General features: G+C 43.2%; 1 protein-coding gene across 5 annotated transcripts in view; it reads left to right on the top strand.

Moving 5' to 3' along the window:
- The window catches only part of cdc14b (cell division cycle 14B), a gene marked incomplete at its 5' end in the record, with an annotated part of 21,701 nt that extends 353 nt beyond the window's left edge, over window positions 1-21,348 (top strand). Inside the window, 16 exons of one of the 5 annotated variants that reach the window (XM_083644961.1) lie at window positions 578-841; window positions 975-1,065; window positions 2,304-2,379; window positions 2,647-2,739; window positions 2,916-2,992; window positions 3,379-3,445; window positions 3,538-3,600; window positions 3,856-3,943; window positions 4,038-4,268; window positions 4,661-4,799; window positions 5,235-5,400; window positions 6,294-6,391; window positions 11,291-11,338; window positions 11,473-11,586; window positions 11,848-12,004; window positions 20,598-21,348. In XM_083644961.1, coding sequence (XP_083501087.1) covers window positions 775-841; window positions 975-1,065; window positions 2,304-2,379; window positions 2,647-2,739; window positions 2,916-2,992; window positions 3,379-3,445; window positions 3,538-3,600; window positions 3,856-3,943; window positions 4,038-4,268; window positions 4,661-4,799; window positions 5,235-5,400; window positions 6,294-6,391; window positions 11,291-11,338; window positions 11,473-11,586; window positions 11,848-12,004; window positions 20,598-20,618 — 1,596 coding nt within the window. In that variant the 3' untranslated portion in view covers window positions 20,619-21,348. Of the gene's footprint in view, window positions 1-577; window positions 842-974; window positions 1,066-2,303; window positions 2,380-2,646; window positions 2,740-2,915; window positions 2,993-3,378; window positions 3,446-3,537; window positions 3,601-3,855; window positions 3,944-4,037; window positions 4,269-4,660; window positions 4,800-5,234; window positions 5,401-6,293; window positions 6,392-8,624; window positions 8,752-11,290; window positions 11,339-11,472; window positions 11,587-11,847; window positions 12,005-19,885; window positions 19,952-20,597 lie in introns of those variants that run through there. The other 4 variants (XM_083644959.1, XM_083644962.1, XM_083644960.1 and 1 more) reach the window with 4 other exon arrangements.
- Window positions 21,349-22,882: the final 1,534 nt, after the last annotated feature.

Raw genomic sequence — 22,882 nt, forward strand, 5'->3', positions numbered from 1 at the left:
ATAAAATGCAACATGTCAGCAGTATTTACACGATTTACACCACTGCACCAGTGTGTTTTTATGCCTTCTCCGGTGTGGATCGTCTTGTTTTGTGGATGTTCTATGTGCGTGTGTGTGAGAGCCAGATAAAATCTGCGTGTGGCATCAGTTATCATTGACATATTCCCGCAAAAAATGCAAGCGAAACTATTTTAAATCTCATCTAAATAAATCCACAGCGCTTCGTGTTTCTTGCTTCATGAACATCTCCACGCAGATTGGGGAAATCCGAGAGACGAGTCGAGACAAAGAGGGCGGTTCACTGAAGTAATATCTCTAATCTTACAGGCCGAGCCATCGTCCTAGCAACCGTTTGGGCAGCCTTCCCAGCAGAACCAGTTCCCAGGGCCTATCATGTGTCGTATGTGTATAACTTTAAACTGCAAGAGGCGGGGTGAAGCTTGATTGACAGGCGTGGCGTGCAATAGTGTAGCGCCCTGGATCGCTCGCAGCAAATGGCGTTTCATGTAGCCGAGAGGGGAGGAGCTCGATTACAGTTCATTTTTAGCAGAGTGCGCATTACGCACGGTCGGACGCTACTCCCCCTCCCTTTTCGGATTTTAACTTTGTCGTTGTTGTTAAGTCGAGGTCGAAGACTTTGCAGTAAAGCTGTGTAAACTTTTCATTTACCAATTTTAACTGCAGTCTTCTCACCTTTACGCACAGCAGCGTGCATTTTAATAACTATGCGCGCGTTCTCGTGAAGAACAGCCTGGTACTTCTTTGCAAAACGTCATGTTTAAAACTGTAGCCAAGATGACCGCGGACGATGTTCCCTCTAAAAGTATTGAGATCGTAAAGGGTAAGTTGCAGAAAAGCCATTAAGCAGCTAGTTGTGGAAGAAAAACTGTTGGCGAGAAGACATGCGTTGCGTATGTGTGCAAGAGTAAAATATCATTATGCTTTTAACGTAACTTTGTCGTGTTTCTCCCCAGATCAGCTCTATTTCGCCATACTTCATCAAAAGATAAAGAGTACAACTGAACGACACTGTTTCTGCATAGATGAAGAGCTGGCATATGAGAAGTAAGTTCTCAATCTCTGATCACAGCTGTGCATTTGATTTGGATCGAGCTCGGCTGGTAAAGGACGGTGCATGGTTGTTGCGTTATTTGTGGGCTTTGCTCTTGGCCGTTTAAATGAGAGTGAATAAAACCCGTCAGTATCAGGTCAGTATCCACACCTTGTATCATCCGAGAGAGCTGGTGTCTGAAAGTGCTCAAACTGGTTTGACAGAATACGCTAATCTGATTTATTTATGTATTTATTTATTTTATTTATAATTTATCATATCAATTATCAGCAGGCAATTACTCACTCCATAGCTTCTTTCTATGTGCAAATATCTGCCCCCCCTCACTAACTTCTATTATAAAAGGGAGCAAGTGGACAATGTTCTCTGTTTCAATTTTTGTCCCACTGATGATTTCATAAGAGCAAACCATCTTATGACATGTCATAGGCACTGATGTAAACTTAAGGGACACACAACCCCCTGCAAGGATGTAAACTTAAAGGCAATAACATTTTGTGAGCAACACACACACCCCCGCGCGCACACGCCAATAGCGCAGGCGAGGCCACGCAGTAGACGAGCTGTGGGCGAGGCCACGCAGCAGACGAGCTGCGTATGCAAGCTGCAGGGCCAGCTCAGCGAGCTACAGGGCAGGCGAGCCCGGAATTGAGCGCGCGAGATGCCTAGTACTTACATAGAAAGCCTGTTCAAGTTCATGGTGGTTGCCAAAACAGTGCACTGCTGAAAGTATAATATTTAAGAACACCAGTGTCCCGACTGTCCATGCGTGTCTACTGCATTATTGTGGAAATGTGTCCTTGGTATTTTGTCAGAAATTCAAATAACCACAATACACATTAAAGCCAGACAGACCAAATGAGTAAAAGCACTTCACTAACAATAGCTGTTTCAGAGCTCTTAGGAGAGGACAGAGCTGCTTCAATGGGCTCTTGTTTCGTGTGGCCACAGGAGAGGGAACGACTGACCTTTTGTAGCCATTTTTGTGCCAGTAGAACAAAAAAGACCTCTTGTCTTTGTCACTTTGTGTCCTGTTCTGACTGACCCACTCTAGCATCAAATGCTTCCAAATATAGCCCCTTGCTCTGTCAGTGATTTCACTGTGTCAGTCTGAAGTAGCTGATTTTATCCAGTGAGACTCCCCTAGAGACTGTAGCAGATGGCACAAATAGCCACTCTGACACACTCTTTATTCTCGCTATCTCTCTCTATCTCCCTCTCTCCCTCTCAGCTTCTATGCGGACTTTGGTCCCCTCAACCTGGCCATGTTTTATCGCTTCTGTTGCAAGCTGACAAAGAAGCTCAAGGTAAAGTAACCCACTGCTTGGAATTGCACTTAATTGCAAGAGAGAAGGCGAGGCGAAACCTCAGGTTAATCAGTAACATCGGATCTGTATTTACCACTGAATTACCATTTACCACGAACCACTGAAGCTGTTCAAAAGAAGACACTGCATTTTAGGTTACAAAGGTTTTTTTTTTTTTTTTAAGTCAGGTGGTATTCACAGTATTCATTTCAATGAGTCAAATGAAGCTATTGGGTTTATTATTAATATTAATTTTTCTTGTGACAGTCCATTACAATCTCAAGGAAGAAGATCATATTTTATACCTGTGGAGACCAAAAGAAGCAAGCCAATGCTGCCTACCTCATTGGCTCATATGCAGTAAGTGTGTACACTGATTTAAGATATATATATATATCTTGATATATGTTTATTTATATATATATATATATATATACATACATACACACACACACACACACACACACACACACACACACACACACACAGAGGAATGAAATACAATACACATGCTGAATGTTAGCTTTTATTTGAAGGTAATGCATCTGCACATGACGCCAGAGGAGACCTACAGTCTGCTGGTGTCAAGGAACTCCACATACCTTCCATTCAGGTAACTATGCACTGATGCATTATACATTTAGCATGCAGCTGGCCTGGCACGCCTATCTAGTGCAACCGAAATATAAGCTTCCAACATCACCCAATTAGAAGGGTCTACGGCTGTAATCTCCTGTCTTGTGGCCAGCCATAGAAGGGTTGAGTAAAGAGAGAAGTGCTTGGAAAAGATATAAAACAAGAGCTAAGGAGGTAGAAGAGATTTTGGTAAAGGATTCATTTAATTTTAGAGCAATTGGAGTGAGAAGAGGAGACGGGCTATTCTTCAGTGGGGAGATCAGCCATTTACGTTCTGGCCAAACATTTGTCTTGTTTTGTTTAAAGGGATGTTGAATAGGTTGTTACTTTGTAGTGTGTAAAACATATGTTATTTTTCCACAGAGATGCTTCATTTGGAACCTGCATGTACAACCTGAACATTTTAGATTGCCTGCGTGCTGTCCACAAGGTACGTCACTTAATTTACATAACTTTTATGACAACATAACTTGTGTGTGTGTGCGCTACGTCATGCCCCTAATGAAATCAATTATTTCCCAGGCTTTGCAGTTTGGCTGGCTTGACTTCTCCAACTTTGACGTGGAAGAATATGAGCACTATGAGGTATCAAGCAATATGTGGTGAAGACAAATCGGACATATCATTCTTAGGGCAGAGATATACTTGCTTGTAACTACGCGTTCGTGTGCGTCCGTTTGGAGCATACATGTAGCGTTAATTTGGATAGGATATGCATGACCAAAGCTCCAAACAGACGATAGGCACGCTAACGCATAGCCAGCAGCAAGTATAATCTGTCCTTATGCGCATGAGAAGCTCTGGTTACGGTTTTTATTTGGCTCTGTGTTGCTGTTGCAGAGAGCAGAAAATGGAGATTTCAACTGGATCATTCCAGGAAAGTTCCTTGCATTCAGCGGTCCTCACCCAAAAAGCAAAATAGAGAATGGTAAGTGCAACAAACCGTGTTCTTTCTTTCAACTGACTCTACCCTTGTTTTAGTAGCTGCTGCTGACCTCATGAGACTCTCACTCTCACTTCAGGGTATCCTCTCCACGCGCCCGAGGCCTACTTCCCTTACTTTAGGAAACACAACATCACTGCTATCGTCCGGCTCAACAAGAAGATGTATGACGCCAGGCGCTTCACGGACTCGGGCTTTGAGCACCACGACCTGTTCTTCGTGGACGGGAGTACGCCAAACGACAACATCGTCAGGAAGTTCCTCGACATCTGTGAGGACGCAGAAGGAGCTATTGCCGTCCACTGCAAAGGTAGCAAACATCCACCAATGTGGATCAAAAAGCCTGTGTTCACACTGCCAGAAACCTAGATTGGTCATTCTCTTCTGACTGACTGGGTGGTGGAAGATGCTCCATTTGCATCTATGTTTTCAATTATTGGCTTTCATAATGTTACTATTAAATTAATTAACATGGCTAACTATAGCACCTACTAATTAGGAAGCAAACAGCCCTCAATACTTCAGAGCTTGTCATCAAGCCCAATGATGGAAGCCGCCTTTCTTGAGATGCTTTGATGATTCGTTTAATCTTTTGAATAAACGTTGGAGAAACGGACACACTGCAGTATCTGTTTAACCGGTTTACATCGTCCTGTTTGTTGATGCACAGTTTGGTTTCATGCCATGCCGACTCTGTTTCAGCTGGTCTGGGGCGAACCGGCACTCTGATCGGCTGCTACATGATGAAGCATTACCGCCTGACTGCTGCGGAGGCCATCGCCTGGATACGCATCTGCCGACCAGGATCTGTCATCGGGCCTCAGCAGAACTTTGTTGAGGAGTAGGTCTTCAGTTTTTTCAGGAATAACAAAAGCTTCATTTCATGCACTTTGTCAGTATATCCAATGAGATTTTGAAAGGTCTCCTCAGACTAAGAGTCAGGGGTTTTCCCGAACCCACAGATGCGCATGTAAACTTTAAATTTAAGTTTAAACATGAAGATCATCAAACCTAGAGTTCCGAGGTTCTCGCCCAACAACGACACTATTTTTTTAGAAACTCACAGTTTCAGGTTTGTTTTGTAGACAACTCATTATACTGCCAACGTCTGTTTCATATGACCTTGACCAGAACTCATTATACTGCCAACGTCTGTTTCATATGACCTTGAGCAGAAGACAGATCTGCTGAGTAAGCTAAATGAATGATGGTGGTAGCGGCTTGGCAGGGAAGCCAGGAGTTCACTCTCACGGTTTGTTGTAATTATGCACGGCAGCCAGCAGAGCAGTCTTTGGGCAGAGGGAGATGTGTTCCGGGAGAAGATGCTGGACGAACGGGAGAACGGCAAGATGGCCGTCACCAGGATCCTGTCCGGAGTGGATGACATCACCATCAATGGGAGCAACAAGAACAGGACGCCCAAGAAAGAAGAAGTGGAACTGGTGAGTTTTGAAAATGAAATAATGCACTTTCCACACTTCACAAGTTTTCATAGGGTTTGTACTGGCCTTGAAAGTCCCTGTATTAATAACATTGGGGATTTTAGGAAAAAAATAATAAGGCCTTAAAGGTTTTTAGAAAAGAATGGGTGGCATTAAAAGTACTTAATATTATATTAAAATCTCTCCATTTGAGGATCAACTGTTAACATCCTGAGGAAAAATCAATGATGGATATTTGTGTTGATAGAGGCCCCTACATTGTCTACTTTTGACCATTGTCTTAACCCAAAATGAAGCCAAATATTCAAATTTGGAGTACTTACATTTCACCAAACAAGACAATTTCCCTTGAATTTAATGTCCAAGTGATTTTAGGATTTTTGGAAATACTTCCATAAGCAGGAAAAGAGAATAATAACCTAATGAACAAATAAGACGAATTACTCCGCCTTAGGGGTGGGTATCGTTTAAATTGTATCGTTTCCGATTCTGCTCATCGAATCTCGGTTCTGATTTCAATATTTTTTGGAGAGGAAAAAAGAAGAGCTGATGAGCATGTCAGCCTTCTCCGGAAGGATGCTGCGGTCAGCCGTGGTCCAGGATGAAACTGAAGTGTCTCTTCTCACATGCTTTGTTGACATAACGACGTGACATTAGGTCCCGCGTAGCATGTCCTCGCAGAGAAGTGCAACTTTTTGTCTTTTATGGACTCTAAAATGCTCGCTGCAGTTAACTCGGGAGTGTGACTGAAATATGAGCCGAGAAGCAGAATCGAAATGCACGTGCCTTATCGAATCCACGGTTTTTGGATATTTGAACTTGAACCGGTTCTTGATACCAACCCTACCCTGCCTGTTCCCCACCTTTTCTCTCTTTCCCTGGCTAATCTTCAGTACAACGATGAAGACGAGAGGAATGGTCTCACACAGGGTGATAAGCTGCGAGCCCTGAAGAGCAAGAGGCAGGCCAGATCATCCACAGGTTCGCTATCGTAAGTACCCAAGCAGCCTGCAACTCCCATCATGCATCACACACCAATGTGTTTCAGTGTTGTAAACAAAAGCCACGCCTCTCCTCTTGTCAGTCCCGTTGTATCAAATCATAAGTAACTTATGATGGTCTTTACGAATCTTTTGTCCAATCAAAAGTAACTTATGATTTGACAAAAGATTTGCAAAAAGACCAGATGTGTTCTTCTGTTGTTTATCATTCTCATCATTTCATTCCCAGAGCGTTTTCCCTTACAGTAGGCTGTGTATCAGATTTCCGCAGTTCAGTGCAGTCAGCTGGCCTGTTCTGTTTGTGTCAGGGTTTTGGAATGGCTAATCTGTCAGAGCCGCTCTCTCCCTTAGCCATACCATGGCAGTGTCATCCTAATAACTATGATTTATTGATGATGTGTCCCTGTAGTCAATAACTCCCTTCTACATCTGCTCTTATGTTTCTGTGAACTAAACGGCATCAGCTATCGATGAAGTGTCACACAAATTCATTCCATGTCCATCTGTTATCCATGAGTGAGTGATAAGGATGGCCAATAAGTCAAGGCAAGGGTGTATAGAGTGAAGTATTAGGCCATAGAGTGAATGACAGACTTGTTTTGAGAGCTGGATTACAGATGTCTGTTGGTCTTCAGGAAGGTTACCGTTTTTGTCAAGGGCTGGATTGTGACAGGCACAAAAGATCTGGAGGTTGAAGATATAGTCTGGAAATGACAAAAAAAAAAAAAAATCTGTTTAACCAGTTCTGGAAGTGTAAATGTAAATGTTTACAGCCTCAACGTATGTTGTGTTATTTTATCAAAACCGTTGGCATTACATTTCTTAACTGGAAAAATGTATTGAGTAACTGTCTAAATCACTATGGAAGCGTTGTCTTCCAATAGTTGCCGCTAATACTGCAATTATGAATCATACTAAGACTAGAGGCACAGATCTAACCTTTCCACAGCTATCTGAACGGGGTGGTGAAACCCCGTGCCCAGTTTATGAAACTGAAAAAAGTCGGATCTGTGCTGTAAATCCTTTTAAAAACAGATCATTTGAGCATAATACTGGTGGCTCGGTTGTCTAGACTGAGAGAGTGTACCATGACCTGATGTGGACAAGATGTCCTGGGTTTGAATAAGAGATGTAACTACCGTAATTTCCGCACTATAAGCCGCACCGGAGTATAAGCCGCAGCAGCAAAATTGCCTGTTTGTTACATATATAAGCCGCACCGGACTATAAGCCGCATGTGTTTTAATGTTTTTTTTTTTTTTTTTTTTTTTTTTTTTGTGTTTTAATGTTTAATTACCATATGTAAGGGTTCATGCACAGAGGGGATTGTCGGGAAAGAGATGGCTGTTTGAGGAAGCTCCCATTTATTAACATTTCAACAAAACAACATAACACAACACCACCTGTGTTTTTTTTACAGTGCACACAGTGTCCGCGGTGTGGTGAAAAGAGGGCAAGAGAGGAAATTAAAACAGAAGTGGATTTATAGTTAGAAAGAGTGCTAAAAAAGAGAGAATTCCGTTTTTTTTTTTTTTTCCCCTCGAAAAAATCCATAGATAAGCCGCACCGTTATATAAGCCGCAGGGCCAAAAAACGGGGAAAAAGCCGCGGCTTATAGTCCGAAATTTACGGTATATGAAATTTCACAGTACGATACAGTACAGTATCTATCAAAATATCATGGTATACGGTATTTCACAGTATTAATCCCCCCCCTTAATTAACCATACTATAGCCCATCGAAAAAACAAACGTATTTTGCTGTGAAGAAAAACTAATATGAGAATGTTTACAAGGGTCCTCCATTATGATGAATAATGGTTCACTTCATAATAAACTTATTTGTAGTGGGCATATTGTACCCATATATTGTGGGCACAATATGTGGGCATATTGTACCCACATATTGTGGGCATGGTATTACAGGGAAAGCTTACGATATGATAATGGTGGTTGCTCGATAGCGCGGTAAAACGGTATATGGTTACATCCTTAGTTTGAATCTGGCCCAGGACCTTTGTCGTGTGTCATCGCCACCCTCTCTCCCACGATTCTCCTGTCTCTTTTATTTTGTCCTGTCTAAAGGTGAAAATGCAAAAAAAAAAAAAAAAAGATAATTTGTGCCTGTGTAAATCCATCCATGGAAGGTTGGGCGTCAGCATGGCTGATGATGGTTGACCAGCCGCTGCCGATGTACCCATGGCTTTTGTTGTCCCGTGCCAGGCAGGCGGTAGTGTTCTGCTGCAGCCTCATGGGTACGGTGTGGCCGGTGTGTTGCCTGCCGTTCAAAAGATAGCAGAGAGAGGCAGAGAGAGAGAGAGAGAGAGAGTGGGGGAGAGGAGAAACAGAGAGAGGATGTGAGGTTTTGTATGATGGAGGTAAGTGCACGCCACTTCCTTTCTAGCTGACATCCTCTTCCTGTAGAAATGGTTGCTGTGCCAAATGAATGGTATGGCTAACGGTATGGCTGATTGATTTTTTTTTTTTCTTTCTTCCTTTGGATGACTATGGTGTGAAGTGGATATGCATTTAATGGATGCAATACATTTACACGCCTTTTTCATTATCTGGCACTCATAGACACTGTTGAGTTGTTCTGCGTTGATATCAAGGCTTATCCAAGATATCCTCTGAGTCAAGCTCTCGAGTCGAGCTAATTAGTCAACTAATCACGGTTTTACAACAATGTCTTGATTAGTTATTATTATTATTCAAATGGTTTTATTGCATTTTTTCCAGACATAAAAAAGGAAAGATCTTGATTAGTTGAATCAAATGTTTTAGTGCTCGGCTGGCACCGCTGACTTGGCGCTTACCATAAGAAAAATATTTGGAAGAGGAACATTGGCCCTGGCTCTGATCTGCATTCTGCAATAGGTCCTTGCTTAAGATTTTTTTTGAGTCGCCAACTTGCCTGGCAAACCATGAAAACTGCACGTCTTTTTTTTAGGGAAATTGCCACTTGGACTTCAGTGTTGTTGTTTCATTGGACTAATGGTGTTTATTGGTTTAATTTGTGGCTTTATTATAACGCTTTTGTTCGAGGGTGGGCGGGGGGGAGGGGCAAAATGCCTCCTAAGACTCTAAAGTAATGGTGTAGATGAAATAAATTCATGGCAGTCACAGAAGAGACAGTGGGATGTAGAATTGTAGATTTAGTTCTCTGTCCGTTTTCAGAAGGGAGTTCACTTTCTGCTGGCACATAATCAGTCCAAATACCAGATCAGACAGAATATGAATTGCAACACAAACATCTAACTCCCAGCTGAACTTCACCATCTGGCTCCATTGTTTGTCTTATTATGTAACACTGAAGTGCATGCTGAATTGCAGTGGAGATGAGTTAGGAGTTTTATGAAACTATGCGAGACCTCTTCTGCCTTTCATGCATGGCAGCAGGCATGAAACCTTTGGACGTGTGTGTGTGTGTGTGTGTGTGTGTGTGTGTGTGTGTGTGTGTGTGTGTGTGTGTGTGTGTGTGTGTGTGTGTGTGTGTGTGTGAGAGAGATGCACATGCCTCTGTGTTTGACCTGTTTGTGTGGAACATGTAGTCAACTTTGGGCTGGGTTCACTGTCAGTTGCCTGTTGCTTTTCCATTGCATTTGTGACTGGATCAGTGTATGCACACCGTCCCAGCTTTGTGTCCTCCTTCAGGTTCATGTCTTTGTACAATGCAGTCTGTGCAGATGCCATCGTCTTTTTTTAAATTAGTCCTTTTTGAAGAACGCAATTCATTCATAATGGACGCAGAATATTTTTTTCATTTTGACCATTTTTAGATGCGTTCACACACATAAATTAAATATGCATGGCAAATTGTTAACAGCGGCTTGCTGACAGACACGGTTGGATGCCAGGCTGAGTTATGTAAGCTAATCCAGTCCCAATGGAAAAGCAGAACATTCGAGGCTTTCTGTCCTGCCCGGACGTCTCTTGTGTCTCCTTCCTTTCCTTTCCTTTTCTTTTTGCTCTTGTTGTTGGATTTGTCCTCCTTTCAGATGGCTGGTAGCCATGCTGCTGTCCTCCCTGTGTAGCCTTGCCCTGTGGTGGATTGTGTATGGCTTCCCTTCTTCCATCCTGCATTTCTGTATAGACGGGTTAGGATTTCAATGAGTCCTACGGCCCAAAACCCCTGTCCTGCTCCCCCCCCTACTGGAGCTCTAACTGAGAATGCTGTAAGTGAGCCCCTCATCTTCTATAACCCCCAATCCAAGTACAAACAAATCGGTTGCTTTGCCCTTTCTGCGAGGAGAATAAACGTCCTGCTGGTGAGCGGAGATGGTCTGTTCTTAAAATGCACAAGAGCAGAGGCCCCTGCCTGCTCCCTGCCAGCCATGCGTGGCTTGTGGTAGATTGTTGGTGATTGAGTTGTACTGAGAAACTCTTATATTAATTATTATTAATTAATGTTTTTGTACGACAAAATGTTCCCATTTTCTCCCTTTATCTTCAAGCACCATCCTTTTCTGGTTCGTGTGTTTTCCAGTTGTCAGCTGTCGCAAGTTAAATTCCTCGACAGACCGCAACGCCTTCTTTAGAATCACTGATCAAGAATGATAACATGGTGCAAAGGCAAATTACTCTCACTTTGACCTCCTGTTTTGATTAGCGCCACCTCCTGGCTTTTTCTGGGACATATTTGGCTTCACTTAACTCCTCTGGCTGCCACAGCTGAAGCTGCAATAATAATTCTTCTGCATTGTGGAAAAAATGGCGCAACTCTGGCAGAATGTATAACAAATTATTTCTGATTTCATGGCTGCTTCTTGCTTATCTCCACACAGAATCTTATTTTTGCCCTCCTCCTGTCTGTCTCCACCTGTATCCCATCACCTTTCCCTAAAAGCTTTGTGTATTTCTCTAATGTCATATTGCTTGTGCTTTCACAGACAAGAAGAGAATAAGATTCACACCAGGTCGTCATCACAATCCCTAAGGTAAAGTTTGAGCCGTGTGTGTGTGTGTGTGTGTGTGTGTGTGCGCGCGCGCGTGCGTGTGTGTCCCCGTGTCCCCCCCAGCATGCAGTGACTCAGAACAGCCACAAGCTATAATCTGTGTTTCTGCTCTGTAGCAGGATCATCTTGCAGTCCAGTGGCCAGAGCATCAACCCCGTGGCTCTGTCTGACCACTCAGACAGCAGGAAGAGGACCAGAACCTCGCTTCCAGCCAGCGGGGTTGGGGGAAGGTCAGTGGCTCTGCACTCACGCACTCAGCAAGTCTCCAGATCTATTGTCATGGATGGAGGCACAGCTTCTTAGTGTTGTGGTTTGCACCTTTTCCCCCCAATATATAATCTGATTGTCGAGAAAATGTTGTCGTATTGCTGCAGTCCTGTATTGGTTTTGATATGTATCATTTTTGACACACACATGAAAGGCAACCAAGAGGCTATAGCCATTCATGGCTCCATCTGGAGGTAATTAACCGCTTCCCTTCTCTCTGCCAGCTCCCTGTGCCACACCAGGCTGGCCAGGTCCCTAGGCAACTTACATGTAGTGGCTGGCGACAGAGACCCGGTGTGTTGTGAGCCCTGTGGCAGCCATAGAGACACAGCCAACACAGGCACTCTGCTCAACTTAAACATGGCACAGGTCCATCTGCAGGCAAGCTCCCTCAGACCCCACTCTGAGCCATATTGAGACTTGGGCTGCATTTGCACACCAACAGGAAATTCGATTTTCAGTTCTCTGTTTAAGCAGATCAGATCTTTTTTTTTTGGCTGTCCAAACAGGGAGAATCAGGTTTCGTGTGGTTTGTCCCATGTTTTGACAGCCGCGGGGCGATCTGATCTGTGGAACAAAGAGTTAAAAATCTAATCTTTTGTGCCTGTGTAAAGCCAGCCTGAATCCAGAGGCTCAACACACTTTCTTTTCCCCCCCTTCATGCTCAAGATACTGGTTTAAGTCGTAATCACTTCTCTTTCTCAGGGTGGGCTGCACCAACAAGGATTCACTTTTTAAACTGGATTCAGTCATGGTTTATGAATAAATTATGTTGCATCAAATCTGAAACCTAGTTTAATTTGAAACCTTTTTTAGTCATGTCTTAGTTGTTATGGCCTAGCTCAAGGACCATAAATAATGGGAAGCAAAGTCAGGGGTTCCAAAATGTAAAAAGGAATTTTATTTATATAAAGACAAAGTAAATGGTGCAAAATACAACAGATCAAAAATGTGCAATAAACCTAATTCAAAGTACAAAGCAAATGGACTCCCAAAACAAAGGCACAGGCCAGAGCAGGGGGAGCCAGAGAATGACAGGCTGGCTGAGCATTTGTAGGGGTTGGGCTCAGTGGCCAAGCTGCTCCCAACTCCAGCTGATTGCTGCCTCAGCCAACCAGGTACTCCAGGCTCTGTAAGACAGACAAGAAGACATACCCAGCACACCCAAGCCCCAGCACTATAGAGGCCCTGGGCCGTCACACCCCCCCCCATAAAGACAGGGTCCCAAGGGGAAACCTGAACACCAAGCAAAATAAAGTATGTACTGTACATGAGCGCTAAATGCACAATACATTAAAGTTGAAGAAAACTGGTTATCAAAATACAAATTTATATACACTACTCAAAATAAACCCATTACTTGTTCACATGTCTTTCTGTTCATCTTACTGCCTCATATCTCCTCTCAGCAACTGGATCCTTGAAGCTTTTTAAGAGAGAAACAGAGACAACAAGATTAGAAATCACATGATGAACAAGTCTACTGCCATGGGGCCCTGGACAAAGCGTCCGCAACTATATTGTCCTTTCCCTTAATGTGGCGTATATCCAAAATATAAGACTGAAGAAATAAGGACCATCTTATAAGCCTCTGATTCGGACAGTGCAGGGAGTTTAAAAATGTTAAAGGGTTGTGATCTGTATACACCAACACAGGCCCTGAACCCACATACACCTGGAATTGTTGTAGAGACCAAATCAGAGCTAAGGCTTCCTTTTCTATTACAGAATAATTTAATTGGTATCTGTTGAACTTTTTAGAGAAAAAACTAACAGGTTTGTCAATGCCAAAATCATCCTCCTGTAACAACACTCCACCAGCACCAACATGACTGGCATCGACCTGTAACTTAAAAGGCCTATCCAGGCACGGAGCAGCCAGGACAGGAGATTCACAGAGGATTCCTTTAACAGTTACAAAAGCCTTTTGGCAGACAGGGGACCAAAGATACTTTACATCCCCTTTTAGAAGGTCAGTCAATGGAGCAGCCACAGTCGCAAAATTCCTACAAAAACATCTGTAGTAGCCGATTAGACCAAGAAATCGTTGAAGCTCTTTTTTTGTTGTTGGAGCAGGATACTGATCAACCGCTTCTACTTTAGCACGGAGGGTGCGCACTTCACCCTGCCCGACCTCCCGACCAAGGTACGTCACTGTCGCTCTGGCAAACTCACACTTTGCCAAATTAACAGTTAAGCGCGCCTCCGCCAAGCGACCAAACAGCGCTCTCACGCGCTCCACGTGGTCAGACCAGGTATCAGAGTAAATTACAACATCATCCAAATACACCGCACAGCCCTCCAATTTACCAACTACTTTATTCATCAGTCGTTGGAAGGTTGCGGGTGCATTTCTCAACCCAAAAGGCATGACCGAATAAGAATACAGCCCATTCGGTGTAATAAAAGCTGCAACCTCACGTGCCCTGCGAGACAGAGGCACTTGCCAATATCCCTTGAGGAGATCGAACTTACTAATGAATTTTGCTGCACCGACCTGGTCAATACAATCATCAACACGAGGCATAGGATACGAATCTGGTTTAGTTACAGCATTGACTTTCCTAAAGTCCGAACAAAACCGAGGGGTATTATCCGACTTAGGCACCAGCAAGCAAGGCGACGCCCAGCTGGACGCACAAGGTTCGGCGATGCCATTTTTCAACATATAGTCAATTTCAGAGTCCAAAAACTTCCGTTTATCTGGACTGACTCTGTAAAACCGCTGTTTTATTGGTTTTTTGTCAAGCAACGTTATGTCATGCTCCATCACATGTGTAACAGAGGGCACGTCTCCGAATAAACCTGGACACTCCCGGATCAACTCCACCAGCTGTTTCCGCTGTGGCTCAGGTAAATGACCCAGAACACTGTCTAAATTTGACAGCACCTCAGAGTTTTTTAGTCTGCCAGTTAACAACGCCGAATCATGATTAGGCAAACCATCTCCACAAAATGCTTCGCTGCCCGGTGACACTTTATTACAAATACACACAGGATGAGCGCCAACACTCTGTGCGCTCTGTTCCGAAGACGCACGGCTGTAATATGGTTTTAGCAGATTCACGTGGCACAGTTGGTTATGTTTTCGACGTTCTGGAGTGGCAATTAGATAGTTTTGCTCTGAAAGCTGTTTCACTACAGTATATGGGCCCAAGAATTTAGCTTGAAAGGGCGATCCAACGATTGGCAACAAAGCCAACACCTGATCACCTGCAGTGAAAACATGCTGTTCAGCTCTCCGGTCATACAAACGTTTCATTTTATCCTGTGCACACGCCAATTTCTTTTTCGCCAACTCCGCAGCGGCGTATAGACGTTGTCTAAAACCATTTACATACTCAATTAAATTTCCAGGCGGCACATCTTCTCGCCAGTCATCCTGTAAGGCAGCTAAAGGCCCGCGTACAGTATGACCAAACACCAACTCATTCGGACTGAATCCCGTACTCTCCTGTGTCACCTCTCTCGCAGCAAGCAAGAGCCACGGCAACCCGTCCTCCCAATCAGCACTCATTTGCACACAGTACGCACGCAGCAACGACTTTAGCGTTTGATGGAATCTCTCCAGCGCTCCTTGGCTTTGCGCATGGTACGCGGATGATTTATTGTGCGTCACGCGCGGTTGTTTCAATACCTGTGCAAACAAGTGTGACGTGAAATTTGACCCTTGGTCACTTTGAACAGTTTTCGGTATCCCGAAGATGGACATAAACTGACTGAGAGCGCGCACCACGGCCTTAGCAGTAAGTGTGCGTAATGGATACGCCGCCGGATATCTAGTGCTCTGACACATAACAGTCAGCAAATACTGTGCACCAGACCGCGCCGTAGGCAGAGGACCTACACAATCAATAATGAGGTGTTCAAATGGCTGACTAACAGCCGGAATTTGGTACAGAGGGGCTACTTTGACAGTTTGATTTGGCTTACCGGTTAATTGACATGTATGACATGTTTTGATGTAAGCTGCAACGCTTTTCTTAACACGGGGCCAAAAGAAATGTCTCAAAATCCGATCGTAGGTTTTACCCACACCCATGTGTCCCGACTCATCATGAGAGACGCGCAGCACCACCTCACGGAATTTAGATGGGACAACAATCTGGTAAATAGGGTCCCCCACAAACCCCTCACCATGCGGCACCCACTTCCTTACCAGCACCTCGTTTTGAATGAAATACCCCTGAGCCAGATTTTTCACCTCCTCTGTTGCCAGAACAGACTGGAACAGCTCCTTCAGCGTGGAGTCCCCTCTTTGCTCGTGCACGAGCTCACTATGCGAGACAGACAAGGGCGTGTTAGACAGTGAGAAGTCAGACAACAATTCTTTGTCCCCCACTTTTGCTTTGACAGTCTCCAAATTAGCCCTCATTGCGCGCGTCACAGCGCACGCCCTGAACACTTCTGGAAACTGTTTCTCACTTTCGTCGGGGCCAGTGCTGCCCAGTGGTACTGAGACAACCACTGGATCAGGCTGGTCGGCCCACACACGTCCCCCTGCCACATCATTCCCCAAAATCAGAGTCACTCCCTCAATAGGCAGAGCCGGGCGCACAGCCATTTTAACCTCTCCTCTAAACAACTGTGAATACAGGACAAGTTTATGCACTGGCACATGAAACACAGACATGCCCATGCCCAACACAGGCATGAACGAGCCCGTGTCACTTTCTTCGGAGAACGGGAGTGCCGACATTAGGATAAATGAGTCAAACGCGCCTGTATCGCGTAAAATGGTGACTGGCACCTTTACCTTATCACCGACCAGAGACACATGTCCTTTAGAAATAAAAGGTAAGTAGGAAGTTAAATCAGGCTTAGCTTTAACAGATGGAAGTTTCCCACTAGGCTGATTATCCAAATGGGACATATGTGCCGCACAAGCCACTGGCTTCACGTCTCCACCGCTCCTATTACGCGCATGGAACGCAGCGCAGTCTCGCCTCCAGTGACCTTTTTTATTGCAGAAATTACAGACTAACTCTGCGTCGGAAACACCACGAGATTCACGACCCATTCTCTGTTCTGAAGAAAACCTTCCAACAGAACGTCCAGAGAACTGCCCCCCTCCAACATTAACACGGTTCTCCCCACCTGCGTTACTCCTGTGCGTCAACAGATAATCATCTGCCAGCGCAGCAGCTTCTGCCGCCGTTTTCACTTTATTTTCACTCAAATACATTGCAACGCGCTCTGGGACTGAGTTTTTGAACTGTTCCAGTACAATCAAATTACACAGACCGTCAAAATCTGTCACATCCGACGCGGAACACCATCGGTTGAAATGGTTTCCTAGATCACGCGCAAACTCAAGGTAAGGTTTATCACCCCGTTTCCAACCCCGAAACCTTTGCCGATATGCCTCAGGCACGAGTTCATACGCCTTGAGCACAGCCGCTTTTACTTTATTGTAATCACGACTGTCACTTGCAGTCATTGAGGAAAATGCCTCCTGGGCACGCCCAGTCAACACACACTGCAACAAAATTACGCGCTCTGAATCAACCCAGCCCCTCGCCTCTGCAACGCGCTCAAACAGAGTGAAAAAAGTGTCGACGTCCTTCTCATGGAACCTAGGCACTAAACGTAAACTATTCAGGATGTCACGGGAATTACCACTGCTCTGCGCAGAATCACTACTCCGCGAACTCTCATCCAATTTACCATCCCTAATTAGATGCAGCCTCTCCATTTCTACTTGCACCTTGGCCATTTCTACTTCCTGTTTTAGCTTCTCCCTATCCAGCTCAATCTGCTGCTTTAACTTCTCCCTATCCAGCTCAGTCTGCTGCTTTAACTTCTCCCTATTCAATTCAGCCTGCTGTCTTAAACCTTCCAATTCCACCTCTCGCTCCCTCTCCAACAGCATACGCATTTTTAACAGCTCTTTCTGCTGCTCAAAGTTTAACGACAAATCAGAATGTGGGGCCTGAACCCCAGCCCCATCCCCACTAGCAGTAGCTGGTAATGTTTTAAAAATTTTCATTTCAGACAAACTTGCTTTTAAATTAGTCTTAACATTTTCCTTCAACCTTTTATCACCAACAGCTATGTTGTAATGCTCGGCTATTTTAATTAATTGTTCTCTTGTGCACTGATCCAAAAAATCCTCTGATGGATTGTCAAAGAAATCACTCACTGACGCCATAATTGAATAAGCACACTAATCAGCCCTACGGAAAACAGAATGTACAGTATTGACCTCCCTTGCGCGCACCACACATGAGTATCCCTCTATGCTTAATACCAACACTAACATCAACTCAACCCTAACACTTCAGGGGCTACTTGCGATGGGTTGTTATGCGCTCGCATAGAGAAGGGAACTCTATCCGTTTGGTAGCCCGCTGGAATGAAAAGGCAACAGAAAACTGCGACCCCTTCATATCCAGGGATGCGCTCCCGAGCCGACGTAGGGGGTGGGGGGGTGGGATGCTCCAACCGTTTTCACCCCACACTACTTTTAACAACGCACACGAACCCCCAAAGGAGATACGCGCTATGCCTGCAGGGATAACTCACCACTTTACGCAGCACAGCAAGGCCAACACTTACCTTCTGATCCCGTGTCTAATTTTAGAAAGAGAGAGAGAACACATTAATTAAATGATCCCATACCCTGGCACCAAACAATTTTCAAAAACTCATCAAAACAATTCCTCTACCCCTCTGATGCTTCCCAAACAGAGCGCAAAAGGGAATTCCACTGCTTTTTTTTTTTTTTTTTTTCACATAGCAGCGAACCCACCTTTACTTTTTTTTTTAACGCTCCACACAAAACTTGCAAAAAGTTGCCTAAACAAACATTTGAAAAACAAATGTCAGATTCAACACTATAGGCTACTTCACAATTGGACGAGCCCCCATGTTATGGCCTAGCTCAAGGACCATAAATAATGGGAAGCAAAGTCAGGGGTTCCAAAATGTAAAAAGGAATTTTATTTATATAAAGACAAAGTAAATGGTGCAAAATACAACAGATCAAAAATGTGCAATAAACCTAATTCAAAGTACAAAGCAAATGGACTCCCAAAACAAAGGCACAGGCCAGAGCAGGGGGAGCCAGAGAATGACAGGCTGGCTGAGCATTTGTAGGGGTTGGGCTCAGTGGCCAAGCTGCTCCCAACTCCAGCTGATTGCTGCCTCAGCCAACCAGGTACTCCAGGCTCTGTAAGACAGACAAGAAGACATACCCAGCACACCCAAGCCCCAGCACTATAGAGGCCCTGGGCCGTCACATAGTCATGATTAAAAAAACTACGTCTCAGTTTTTACGTAATTTACTTTAAAGAAAGACTGGCAGTTTTGTCTTTTTATACTTTCATAATGGCAGTCTGAGAGACGGGCAGACTCAACTCAGTCAAGATAAAAGATACCTTAGTTCTCATTTTCTTCCAAAAAGCCTCGAGTCGGGATCGTCTCTCCATCGCTCACAGATTTGTTAAAGGCTTCTGTCAGCTGGAGGCCTTCAGCATCCTTTTTATTGAGAGCGGTGTCATCTGTTTTCTTCTTCTCCAAAATTGTAGGAAAACACTCCATTAACTCAACCACAAGGTTTTTCTGAACAGAAGATACATTTGAGCTTCTCTGCTGAGCCATTACAACTCGTGTCAAAGCAGAGGTTACCAGGTAGTGTAGTTATCAAGCTAATACAGCAGAGGGGGATAGTGTGAAGTTTGTCTAGCAGATCAAATGGCAACAAAGTAACTGATTTTTAATTCAAATTCAACAGCATGAGTATCTAGAGAATATTATTTTCATTTTTATTGCTGTTTTTGATCATTAAATGTAAAATATATTTTCTTTGTTTTGTTTCTTTTGTTAACCAATCACTAATCCGTGTTGGTGCAATCCAGCCAATGGGTCTTATTTGCTCAGATATTGTTCTAACCTGATATTCATGGACCGGTTTATTTTATTGGTCACAATGCAAATCAAGGATAGCAGGTACCAACTGCTCAACATGTAGTAAATCTGACCCTGTTGATGTACCGCTGTCAGGTTGCCAGATAACACTGCCTGCCTCAGTTTCTACTACTCTTCCTATCCCTGGCTTTCCTTGCATGTCGTCCAGGAAGGAGGGATCCATCCGGGAGTATGACTGGCTATAGCTTCTCTGGACTCTGCACTCTGTCCTCCCTCTGAACAATAATATCACCACTCTCTGGCTGTGCCATCTGTAATCTCTGCTGCTGCTAATCAATGTTTATTTCCCATCCCCCCACCCCCCTTTCCCCCTAATTTTCTGACATGTAACAGACGCGCTGTGTCAAGGGGACGTAAAGCTCGCTGCTCTTTGCAATCGATGCGTTTTTCCAGGCTCTGGTATCTACCTCCTATTCACTTTCCTTTGCACATTTACTGTCTTTAACTTGTATCCATCAGCCTCTTTGTGTTTGACAATCTATCTTGAAAACATTCTTTGTGCTGTTAAATGACATTTGGTTGGTATGCATGCAGTTTTTTTATCCTAAACTAGGGCCATATGAAATCCACAATTTCCCCCCCCCAAATTCAGTTTTTCCATGTAAATTTACATGGATACATACACACATACACATGTTTCTCAAAGTGAAAACCAAGCTGTGAGGTGGCGTAAGCCGGGTCCCACACAAGACCGACCCCCCCACTGTCAAAACACCCCCAATCGAAAACTTAATTATTTCTCTAAGCCTATTTTGGAAGTAAGAAATCATTTAGGTTACTACAATAATTATGTTTACTTTGGATGTTGATAATTAGGTCTACTTTTGATCAATTTCAGCCAAATTACAGAAAATTCTGTAATGTTCCATCTTGTACAGTTGATTCCATTTTTATTACCAAATTCCTTGATTCAGTTTGTTCCATTCTGTGGAAATCATATGACCTTATCCTAAACTCTTGATTTAAATTCAACAGAAAAGTTTTGATAATGTAGTGCACTGATCTGTATCTGTCATACTGATTTTGTCATTTTTGTTCTTTTTAGTCACTCAATACCCAAAGCTAGAGCTCCTCTACTGCGATGAGCCTGCGGATCTGAACATCCAGAGGAATTTCAAAGGAAATCCAACCTCTATACGAACCTATGTTCTTCCAACAGATCATTTTAATTTTGAGAAATGGGTTGGAGCAAACTTTCTTAACCATTGTTGTAACATAGTTTGATTGATTACCAATTATTTTAACCATAAGGCACTAAAGTTTTAATACAGAATCATGAAACAAACTCATATACTAGTCTAATCATTGCCTGGTTGTTTCCCTACTCCTTACTGAAGCATGCAGTAGTTCTCATCAGATCGATCCTCAGTCAGACTGGCATGTGTAAATCCAGGGGATTTGCTCTAAAATGAGCATTGTGCAGTAGATATTCAATCATCTAAGATTGGGGATTATCATGTTCAGTCGGAAAGATTTGTAGATCTGCTAATTTGTGTAAACTGTTTATCATAATATTCAATCCCCTGAACTAGATAAAGTACCTTGAGCAGCACTTGCTCATACATACATTCTTTTTGTCATTTTGTTGTGCAAGCATTTTTTTTTTAGCTGCTGTATTTCAAGACTGTAAATATGTCAACATTTGATATACCCAATTTGTATTTTGTAAATATTTTGTACTAATTTGAATCAATCATGCTATGACATAGTTGTCGGTCCTAATGGGGCCTTGTCTAATTCATGTTCATAATCCACTAAATATTTGCTTGGGAGTACGTGGAATCTGACTTTTTAAATAAAATAAAAAATACTCCGGGTTGTCTGTGGCTTTATTGGTATGTGTGCTAATCCACTTCTACTGTACATAATCCACGATGAAAAAGTTGTGGGCTGGCAGTAATATCACAACCTTTACCATAAGTTCTTTAAGCAAGTCATTTATGTAGATCTCACAATCTTATGGCATTTTGAGAGTCTACCTTATTTTGATGCATGTCCTGTTGAAACGGGTTGTTGGGGTGAGGAAGTAACATGGGAAGCGATCTTTCAAAACAACCACTTGGCAGCTTGGAAGAGTTTTCTTCACGGTTTTAATAATGAAAATTGGAAACTACAGAATTTTATCACGGTTATTAAAACCGGTTATCGTTGCATCCCTACGCTTTAATATCTGACCCGTCTACTTCACTCCTCAAAAGTACAGTTTACACAAATATGGTTACCATATCTTAACTTCTCCCAATTCCATGGTGGCCTCAACGCTTTCAAGTATTCTCCTTGACTAACCAATTGTGTAACTCCCCCCACTCAATCTATTTTCTAATTTGGTATCTTGCTCATTGATTGATTATTTTTATGTAAGGGTTTATTCTTGATGTCTCTAACTGGCATTGATTGTGACTGTGATTGACTTTGTTTAAAAAAAAGAACAAAACTCAAACATAGTTGAGGAAAAAAAACTTCAGAAAAATATATTCTGAGGTTGTATGGAAGTGATGTTTGACATTTTCAATAGTATTGTCAATGGATTTTGAAAGACATCTTGCAATAGGGGGGCTGCAGCCAAAGGCTAATGCCATTTGGGGGGCCTTGGCATGGAAACATTTGGGAACCCCTGACTAATCTCACAGCAATCAAGACTAACTCTTTGACCAGGCGTAATGTACAAATGCATTTTTTTGTAGGCTTACCCATAAGTCCCTGCACTTCCTGGTTCTTAAGCGTAAAGGTCACTGGGATTTTTGTATGGGAATTTCAGTTAAATGCATGAAATCATTTGAAATGACATCTGGTTAACTAATTTTATGACTGAACTTTGTGTTCAGCAAAGATAAACTTCACTAATGAGGACCACTTTTATGACTTGAAGCATTAACTGAAAATCACATTAAAACATTTATGCTTCGAAAATCATAAAAGTGGTCCTCAATTGTGTGAAGATGATCTTTTCATAAATGTTACCCAAAGACCTTATTTCATAACCTGACCCTACCAGATGGGGGCAGTATTGTTTTCACAACACACGTTTGTGAAACAGAATGTGAAACAAACCCATCCATCTGGCAGCGTCAGGTTAGGTACTTATTTCAGGCATTTAACCAAAAACCCCATTGACTCATACATATAGTCCTAACATCCAGGTCTTTGACACACATTCCTGCTGTCCTCTATAGTATGTGAGAATATTGGTACTACAGATACCCAGATTGCTCCTGTTCCCCAGAGGGGGTTTTCTTTAAATTCTCTATGTTGTGTGCAAGCAAATTGAGAACTGCAGGTAACTTGCAAAAAGCATTTATTTACCAACAGTTGAACATTGAGGGATAATAA

This window comes from Poromitra crassiceps, assembly GCF_964638095.1.
Source record: "Poromitra crassiceps genome assembly, chromosome: 10".
In the NCBI taxonomy this organism is placed as follows: Eukaryota; Metazoa; Chordata; class Actinopteri; order Beryciformes; family Melamphaidae; genus Poromitra; species Poromitra crassiceps.